The sequence below is a fragment of the Ricinus communis genome, chromosome 4, assembly GCF_019578655.1.
Source record: "Ricinus communis isolate WT05 ecotype wild-type chromosome 4, ASM1957865v1, whole genome shotgun sequence".
In the NCBI taxonomy this organism is placed as follows: Eukaryota; Viridiplantae; Streptophyta; class Magnoliopsida; order Malpighiales; family Euphorbiaceae; genus Ricinus; species Ricinus communis.
Genome location: NC_063259.1, coordinates 5,316,225 through 5,326,278, shown reverse-complemented (window position 1 = coordinate 5,326,278; position 10,054 = coordinate 5,316,225). Strand labels below are relative to the sequence as shown.

Here is a 10,054-nt window from a genome sequence, read left to right as displayed (position 1 = left end):
TAGGTATCTAACTATATTAATGAATTATTAAATTTAAAATTACATAATTAATTTTTATGATTTTACTAAGATATTACTCTTTCCGTTTAATTTTGATAGCTAATTTAAATTTACATAAGGATTAAAAATTTAGTCCTTTTAATTAATATCACTGTTTTAAATCACTTTCTTATTATAATATTTTTAATAAATGTTTAGTGCAATATACAGTAATTTAAAATTAGTGGACTTACCAAGTTATTTATAATTTTTAAAATTTATTAGAACTCAAAAGTTTTATTTTATAGCTTATAATTTTAATACTAAATAAATAGAAGTTAATTATAAGTGTTGATATTTATATTACCTAATTATTAAGGACTTCCAGGGATTGAAACCACAAACTCTTTGGTTATAAAAACTTGTGATTTACAAGTTAGAAAATCCCTTAGTAATTCAATATACCAACCCAAGAAAAGCTAAAAATAAATAGAAAGAGATCATCTTTAGATGAGAACCTAAAGGAAATTAAGGCTTTCAAAACCCCAATCTATGAACGCTACAAAGGATAGATCAACTCTTTTGATAAGTTTGATTGTATTTACTCAAAAATACAAGATTCAAAATAATAACTTTAAAAGGAAAAATACTTAAAATATCATTGATAAAAGTTCTATCTCACAAAGAAATTCATTTTAGGCTTTATAGACCTCAAAAACTATAATCCTAACTTGTTTAGGAAACATATCTAAAGAAAATATAGAGATAACCATCATCACTAAAAAAGATAAATAAAGACAATTCTTAGTTAAGTTAAAACACATAAATAGTTGCTCATATCAATTAAAGAAATCTTAATTTCAAACAAATCATGCGCACGAGACTTATTTAAATGTAAGATAAATAGATCTAAATAACAAATTTAAACTAAAGCCCAAGTATAACTTGTAAAACTGGATCTTGAACTTGGACTTATAACATAATAAAAGAGATATAATCCATACTACCTTGTCTTAAATAATCTCCTTGATCCGCCCACAAGTGAAATAAGCTCTGGATATACTTTGTTAAGGCTCTTGATACTTCTTAGCTCTTGTTTGAATAATAGAACCTTACGGTAAGGCTGTTGGATACTAGCCTATTGGACTTTTAGTTTTTGCTGAAATTCAACATATGTCCTTATTCATCTTCATCAAGTCTAACTTCATGAATAGTAGCTGGTTCATATCATTAATAAATAGTATTTTTACCATTTAATTTTATATTAATAATTAAAAAATGACTTATATTATTTAGGCAAATTAAAAAAGAAAAATAAAGGACTTAAAAGATTATATCGTTATGGTTTACGAGAAGGATTCTATATAAATTAACCTTAAAGTTAAAAGAGAGGCAATTATTTAGAAATAAAATCGTATATTTAATCTTGAGAAGAAATATCTATCCTACTATCACGTGGTCATCTAATAACAGTCCAAGTGAGGGCCAGCAAACAAATCTCATAGCCGATCTGTCTTTGATTTCTTCATTTATTTTGTTTCTTTCTCCCTATCTCTTTTTTATTATTAATTCAACTTTTATACTGTAGCCACATTTATTTTAAGGATACTACTGCTTAGAGCCTCCCTAATCCAACAAAGTTCTACAGAAATAGAAACTATAACAAAAAAAACAGAGAAAAATAAAAATAAAAATAATATTATTTTAAATATTTACGTTAAATAAGAAATATAAATTAAAAATATTCATAATTAATATTAATAATAATATTTAAAATTATTAATAAAAATAATATATTTAATTTATAATTATTATATATAAAATAGATATATAATAATATATTTATTTAAATGATAACTTATTTAATCATTTATAATTAGTTTGACTTGATTTATAAGAGAATTAATTCTTTTTCTTGAGAGAAAAGAAATTGGTGATTTGATGAACCAAACATCAAGAACGAAAACTATTCACTATAATAGCTATCTTTATGGTTGAGTTTTATTCATTAGTAAAAGTATTTTTAACTAAATCAATTTCATCAATTTACGAATGTATCAAACTGTATCTAAACTAAATACTTAAAGAGTATATTCAAGTCATATATATGTTTAATTTTAGTTTACATAATTGGTTTGGTATATTTATATTATTTATTAAATTAATTTAAAATTATTTTTTAAATTAAGATTATATAAAATTTTATATAAATAAATTTTAATATTATACAAGTTAAACTGTTTTATAATTACGTGCAAAAAATACATAACTCTTAACTTATTAAGTGAAAAATTATTTTTATTTTATTAAGAATATTATAATAAACTAAAAATGCTAAGAAATAAATATGATATAAAATATATCATAAAATAATACTTATTTTATATAATGAGTTTTAAATTTTACAGTGTCAAAATAATAATTTCTATATTAATCCTATATTTTATATGAAAATAATTAAAATTTATTTTTTCAATATCTGATTTATTTAGTTTTTATAATTTTTATACTCTTAATCCTAGTCAAACTAAGATTTTTTATTTTATTTGATTTAATAATCAAAATCAATCTATAATTATGTTGAGATCTCTTTTTCTAGATGGAATTAAACTGATTCAGTTTATAGATTTGATTAAATATTGTGTAGCCTTATAATATAATATTAATATAATCCCCGTAATTTTTAAATTTTAACTTTCATTTATTTTTAGAGATATTTTGGCATATATATATAAATATATATATATATATATATATATATATATATATGTCTATATTTATTTATATTCTAAACTAACCAATTTTAGTTTAGGTTTATTAAAAATTTTAAAAATAAATATATATATTAAAATTAACTTTAAGAGCAGCCTTTCCCCTATTCTTTTGGTCATCGAAAGCTGTGTCCAAGACTCACCGGTACTGAAGCTTTCAGGCCTCGACTCGTGGCCTCCGGTAAGATTCCGGTAAAGATATTTATATATATGGACTCCACACATCTCAAGCTTCGCGTAAACGCCTTTAGATTAGAATTTTGACACTATTGACTGTACTGGCTTTCGGACGCGCAGACTTTTAGATTTTTAGCTCGGTAAAATTTATTTAGACCTTGAAAATTATTAGAAATTATTAACTCTATTAATTGTTAATTATAGTTAATTAATTAATTGATAGTTTAATTATAAATATTATAAATTAATTAGTGTGATTAATTATTATTCGGTTTTGTGATAATTGTGATTGTGAATAATTAAATTAGATATCAGAAAAATTATTTGTGATTTGTGGAATAAATTTTAATATCAGACTGTCTGTTATTAATTGTGATATGTAGTATGTTGTGGAGTTGGAAAAATAATGCAGTTATAGTAATCCAAATCCTAATAAATATGTAATTAATATTTCAAGTATTTTTAATAGGTTTTGGACCCGTTATATAGGAGGTAACATCCATATTTTAGGAGAGGTTCTATTTTAGGAGAGGTTCTGTTGAATCTTCGATAGAATTTTCAAGTGGAGATTAGTTGGGATTTCTTTAGGCAGTCTAAATTTAGGAATCTAGGCCTAGAATAAATTATGAAATATTTTATTAACTTAATTATCTTAATTATTTTCGTAAATAGATAATCCGTCAGTTCAGCCAGCTTCACCCGAGGCGTAGGAGCAGTTAGCGGAAACTTGGTAAAATTATGAGTTAAAGTCATATAATCTATTGCACGTGTCATATTTGGAATTAAATACAATTTATTATATGATGAATAATTATTATGGTTATTATTAGTAGTATATATATTATTAAATTTTATTTGTATTACTATCAATAATAATAATAATAATATTATTATTATTATTATCATTTTTATTTCAATTATTATTATTACTATGAACATTGCATTATTAATTTATGCTATTACAACTGATGTGATGTAATTTTAGTATTTTGTGTTAATCAAATAAAATTATGATTGTTTGAGTATCATGTTACTTTTAATATTATTGATGCTAATGTATATTGTGGCTCAGGATGAGACAACAGTAGAATATATCATGGATTACATCAGGACCGCATGCGCATCGATATAATTTAAAGACATGTAATAAATGAATTTTAAGTGATGTGCGCTGGTCGAGCATAGCTCTCTGGGCTTATAGATTTTTGATTTGCTAAAAGAAAGCATGCTCTCTGGGCGCCGGCTGTATTGGTATTTAAGTGACCCTACTGAACTTAATGACCCTGATCCAGTTTTACTGTCCGAATGCCAGTCTTATTAGAATAAGAGAGCCGAAAGGCTACTCGAATTGAGAATTTAGGATTTTGCTGAAGTATTCGTCCCATATGTGTTAAAATTACATGTTTATGATATGACACGTATTTATTATGTGATATTCTATATTAGTTAAATAATTATTTTAAATAAATATTTGCTTTAAATTTAGATTATATGATTTTAGCTCACTTTCAAGACTGATAGTCTCAGTTTAATTATTTTTTAGGTGACAACTAGATTCTCTGCCGTTTTTTTCTTTTGACAATCCGATTTCTTTCTTCTCCAGACCTAATGTAATTAATTTTATTTGCATTTATGATCATTTGAAATTTAAATTTTCAGCAGTAGTAATTTTAAAATTTAATATTTTATTTTGGCATGTTAAACTTACAGGAGAAGTATTAAACGATTATGCTGATGGACTGATTTAATTATATTGTGATTATGCAAAATAATATCAGTAAATGAATTGTTGATATATTTGACTAGCATATATATATTTTATTTAAATTATTAATTAGTCAGGCTTGCTATGAATTTCAGTGGCCTTAAAGCTATCCGTTTTCTAGCGCTGATTACGAGCCCACAGATCGGATCGTGATAATTGATTTTACATTCAACATAATAAATTAATTTATAAAACTTCTAAATCGATACAATATTAAAATTGTGAACTTCTTTTCCAAACAATCAATTAGTCTAGTAAATTAAGATTCATATTAATCATTTATAAAGATAACTTTTTAGATCTATAGCATTTTTATTAATTGAATAAAATTCCTATAAATTGATTACTTTTTATCAAATATAAACTGAATAATTGATTATATAATTAGTTAGTCTTATTTATAAATTCAATCAATTTTCAACTCTCAAATTTAAAATTTTTTCTTTCAGCAATGAAGAAAAAAGAGATTTTATCTATTTTTAAAAGTCATATGACTATATCACATAACATGAAAAGAACTAAATCCTTTATGCATCATATTATATGTGACCCACGCTTAAATCTCATAAAATATAAAACATTTTGCGACTATTAAAAAATTTAGGAAAAAGAATAAAACTTTTCTGGAAAAGTAGCAGCAATAATTTGAATTATTAAATTCTCATAAGTCTATAATAATACCTCATAATGACACTTTATATTATAGGGCACTAATGTCAATAAAATAAAAATAATAAAAATATTAAATTAAAAAAAGATCTCACACACAATAGGGACCGAGTACAGTGGCCAGTGTAGCTTATATTTATCAACAGTTGGAGCCTCGAGCTTGGAATTCGGTTCCGATCCTTGAGCTTTCCTCTAACCGCCAACTTTCAAAAGGTAGTTTTCTTTTTTCTTTCTATCTCTTAGCAGATCTTTGTCTCAGTGTTTTTCGCTAATCTCTCTCTGTTTTCAATTTTTTTTTTGATGTTATTTCTGTTTGGGTGCTGAGAAAATGAAAGAAGCTACCTGGAAAACGAGTTCTTGAAGTGTTTTCTTTTTGTTTTTGGTTCTGGGTCACTCTGTGGTTGCATTTTTCTGTCAGCTTGAAACTTGTTCTGGTACAGTATTTCTGTGTTGTTTTGTTTCTTAAGAAAATGGACGATTATTTTTTACTGCATTGTTCTAGTCTTACTGGAGTATTTAGATCTGATCTGTGTTTATTTTGCATGTTTTTGCATTTGCATGTTGACATATTGACAAAATAACGCCTTATATTTGCTTGAATTTACTGTTTTCCTGCCCACCTTTAGTGGAAAGATGGTGGATCTGACAGTGATTGACGTTTCACTTAACTAATGCAGCAAAACCCATTCCAAGATTTATGTTTTCTTTGCTTTTACGGACCTTATTCATTCATATTTGAGGTACTAGAACAAGACATTGTCTTGATTCCTTGAAAAAAAAAAAAGATTCTGGTGTTTTTGGTCTCTTAGGCTGTTCATTTCACTTTCTGTGTCGCATTCAAGAGTTTATGATCCTTATTTTGATATATTTTGCATAGATCCATCTGTTGCTGTAGGACTACTAAAACAGTGAAGGAGTTAATGTTTATGTCATTTTCTTGTGTTTGTTTGTGCTCTTAGATGAGTTATATTTTTGGTCCAACAAAAGACTTGTTTTTTTGTTAGCGGGAGACTTTTTCTTGATTTAATTTTTTTTTTATTTGAACTAGCTCCCCTAAATAATCAACTAGATGATATAGCGTTTTCTTATTACTGGTCTATTAGATGATCAAACTGTATTTGTAACAAGTGTATTTATGCAGCATAGGTATGAATCTTATCCTTTTGTCCTTGTTTAAGATTACCATATTTATTGATCATTTTCTAAATCAGGACTGATCTTTCCCTATCAATTGTATTTTCTTTCTCCTTTTGCCTGAGGACTTCAATTCTCTATTTTCTGTTTTGATAATTGATAGGACTTGTAACTTTCCTTTTCTTTTTTTTCTTTTCCTTCTTTTTTGTTGTTAAGCTGTCTTAATATGCAAAATGTGGGCTTTATATTTTGGCCCCTCAAATTCATAAAAGCAATTTGAATCATCGTGTTCGTTGACATTCTTAGAATTCACTCATCACTAAGTTGAAACTTAAGTAGACTGCTTTGCTTATAACCTGTGATGTTGGACTTGTGAAAAGCCTGTTCAGTTTCAGTTCCTTTCATCATTGTGTCGGAAGAGAAGAGGTGTTCTGGGTTTATCACATATGTGGTCAGCATTTGTGGGTTAGATATTCTGTTAAAAATTAACTAATAGTTTATTTCCCTGGACTTTTTTCTTATTGTTCGTGATGCCTGTATGGTTTTTCTCTCTTTTTTTTTGGCTTTATCTGCATATGAATACTATAATTGTCTTCTTCAGTGTTTGAACGGAACTTCACTGTTAGAACTGAGTATGCATTTGCACATACTGGCATCTTTATGTTGTTTACTATTTGCATGCCACTAGGCTTTGGTTCATTATTAAGTGAAGGTAATTTGACTGTTTGAGATGCACTTATTTCTGTCGGTCAGTACTAATTCCAATTGCTATATCCTTATATTATCTGAAGCTAGTTCATTGTTAATTCTACACTTGAGTAGATTCCCTCACTGCTTTCTTAATTTTATGACCTTTCTGTAAGCTTGAGTTATCCTTGACCCTTTTGAAGTCTAATACTGAGTCTAAGCAATGTGTCATTTTCTTTACAGTAAGAGGCGTTATTACTACAAAAAGATGTCAGATCTTGAGGCCCCCCTGCGTCCAAAGAGGAAAAAGGTGTTGGTGGACTATTTTGTTCAGTTCCGATGGATTTTGGTTATTTTTGTTGTCCTGCCAATCTCCTTTACAATTTACTTTCTCACTTATCTTGGGGATGTTAAATCCTCAATGAAGTCTTACAAGCAACGCCAGAAGGAACATGATGAAAATGTTAAGAAAGTTGTGAAACGTCTCAAGCAGAGGAATCCATCAAAGGATGGTCTTGTATGCACAGCCCGTAAACCCTGGATTGCCGTTGGAATGCGGAATGTAGACTATAAGCGGGCTCGGCACTTTGAAGTTGATTTGTCAGCCTTCCGTCATATTATTGACATTGATAAAGACAGAATGATTGCAAAAGTGGAGCCCCTTGTCAACATGGGGCAGATCACTAGGGCCACAGTCCCAATGAATCTTGCCCTTGCAGTGGTTGCTGAGCTTGATGATCTTACTGTTGGTGGGCTCATCAACGGTTATGGGATTGAAGGAAGCTCTCATATATATGGCTTGTTTTCTGACACTGTCGTAGCTTATGAAATTGTTCTGGCAGATGGTCGAGTTGTTAGGGCTACCAAGGACAATGAATATTCTGATCTTTTCTATGGCATCCCATGGTCTCAAGGAACACTTGGGCTTCTTGTCTCTGCTGAGATTAAGCTTATACCCATTAAAGAATATATGAAGCTTACATACAAACCTGCAGTGGGCAATCTAAAAGATCTTGCACAGGCATATGTGGACTCTTTTGCGCCCAAAGATCTTGACCAGGATAACCCAGACAAGGTTCCTGATTTTGTAGAGGGCATGATTTATTCCTCAACTGAAGGTGTAATGATGACAGGGAGGTATGCATCTAAAGAAGAAGCCAAGAAGAAGGGCAATGTTATTAACAGTGTTGGTTGGTGGTTTAAACCTTGGTTTTACCAGCATGCACAGACAGCCTTAAATAAAGGAGAGTTTGTAGAGTACATCCCAACCAGGGAATATTACCACAGGCACACAAGGTGTTTGTACTGGGAGGGAAAGCTTATTCTTCCATTTGGAGACCAGTTGTGGTTTAGGTTTCTCTTTGGCTGGTTGATGCCTCCCAAGGTTTCACTGCTTAAAGCTACCCAAGGTGAAGCAATCAGAAACTATTACCATGAGAATCATGTCATTCAGGATATGCTTGTTCCTCTTTACAAGGTTGGAGATGCCCTAGAGTGGGTCCACCGTGAGATGGAGGTAACCTTGCTCTTTCCTAGTGGTGACTACATTGTTAATGTTTTCTTCAGATTTAATTGTCTTTAATTGTGCATTGAAAGGAGGGCAGTCTTAACATAACTATTAATAGCTGTTTCACCATTTTTAGTGGCAGGATATATTATATACTGTTTCTATATATATTCCCATAGGCGTAATGGTGGAGATTAACATGGTTGTTGTTACTTCTAGGTATATCCCATTTGGCTCTGTCCACACAGATTGTTCAAGCTGCCCATGAAAACTATGGTGTATCCTGAACCAGGATTTGAGCATCAGCGCAGACAGGGGGACAGTCCATATGCTCAAATGTACACAGATATTGGGGTGTATTATGCACCGGGACCTATATTAAGAGGTGAGGTGTTTGATGGTGCTGAGGCAGTTCGTAGTATGGAGAGTTGGTTGATTGAGAACCATGGATTCCAGCCACAATATGCAGTTTCCGAGCTGAATGAGAAGAGTTTCTGGAGAATGTTTGATGCTGGGCTGTACGAGCAGTGCAGAAGGAAATACGGAGCTGTCGGAACCTTCATGAGTGTCTACTACAAGTCCAAGAAAGGAAGGAAGACCGAGAAGGAGGTGCAAGAAGCTGAGCAAGCCCACCTTGAACCTGCTTACGCAGAAGTCGATCAACCAACAGACTGATTATGGAAGCAAATTCAGAACAAATGGTGGATTTCATGCAGTTACAGGAATCTGCCAGTGTGTTGTTTCATTTATACTTTTGGATTACTTAGCGCTTTAGTTGCTGCTTAATGTTTAAGTCTGGGTTTTTAACGGATTAGATCAGACTTCAGATGATTTATGAGATGACATGTTAAATCTTAATGTTTGTAGACAATTTCAGGCATGACTTCGGAAGAGCCATCTTTGAAATTTTGTGTGTTTCTTCCAGAGCTGTATAATTTTGGTTTAGGGCTTTTAACCAGTAAGAGTCTGTGTTATGGTATCGTTGTTAGTTGCTTTTCTGCAGGTTAGGCTGGTCAATGGTGATACAGCCAAGTCTATCTTGGTTCCCTTTTGTGTTTGGCAAAAGAACTTTTACAAAAAATAAAAATAAAAATAATAATAATGTTTAAATAGGTTTGATAAAAGTTGTTTATCGAAAAAAGAATTTGTTAAACGAAATAAATTTAAACTTATTTTGTTAACACCCGATAGCATGTTCATTGTTTGAGTTGGAAAAGGAAAAAATCAAATCGAATTACTGATTTTTGTAGTTTTTTATATTTTGGTTTCTCTACTTTTTCATGATTGTAACATGTTTGGCAGAACTCATATTTTAATTTTGGTTTATGTAGTCTTTCTACATCAATTGCCTCTAAAATCGTTCTT

General features: G+C 29.8%; 1 protein-coding gene across 3 annotated transcripts; it reads left to right on the top strand.

Annotated features, from left to right (window-relative positions):
• The first annotated feature begins 5,419 nt into the window (after nucleotides 1–5,419).
• On the top strand, nucleotides 5,420–9,606 carry LOC8286535 (delta(24)-sterol reductase). 3 transcript variants are annotated; one of them, XM_002515757.4, is made up of 3 exons: nucleotides 5,420–5,574; nucleotides 7,426–8,698; nucleotides 8,909–9,606. In XM_002515757.4, exons 2-3 carry the CDS (start codon nucleotides 7,451–7,453, stop codon nucleotides 9,362–9,364), a joined length of 1,704 nt encoding a protein of 567 aa, XP_002515803.2. In that variant the 5' UTR covers nucleotides 5,420–5,574; nucleotides 7,426–7,450; the 3' UTR covers nucleotides 9,365–9,606. The 3 variants fall into 3 exon arrangements, with proteins under 3 accessions (XP_002515803.2, XP_015572735.2, XP_015572734.2); XM_015717249.3 differs by lacking the exon at nucleotides 5,420–5,574 and adding an exon at nucleotides 5,694–5,795; XM_015717248.3 differs by lacking the exon at nucleotides 5,420–5,574 and adding an exon at nucleotides 5,972–6,101.
• Nucleotides 9,607–10,054: the final 448 nt, after the last annotated feature.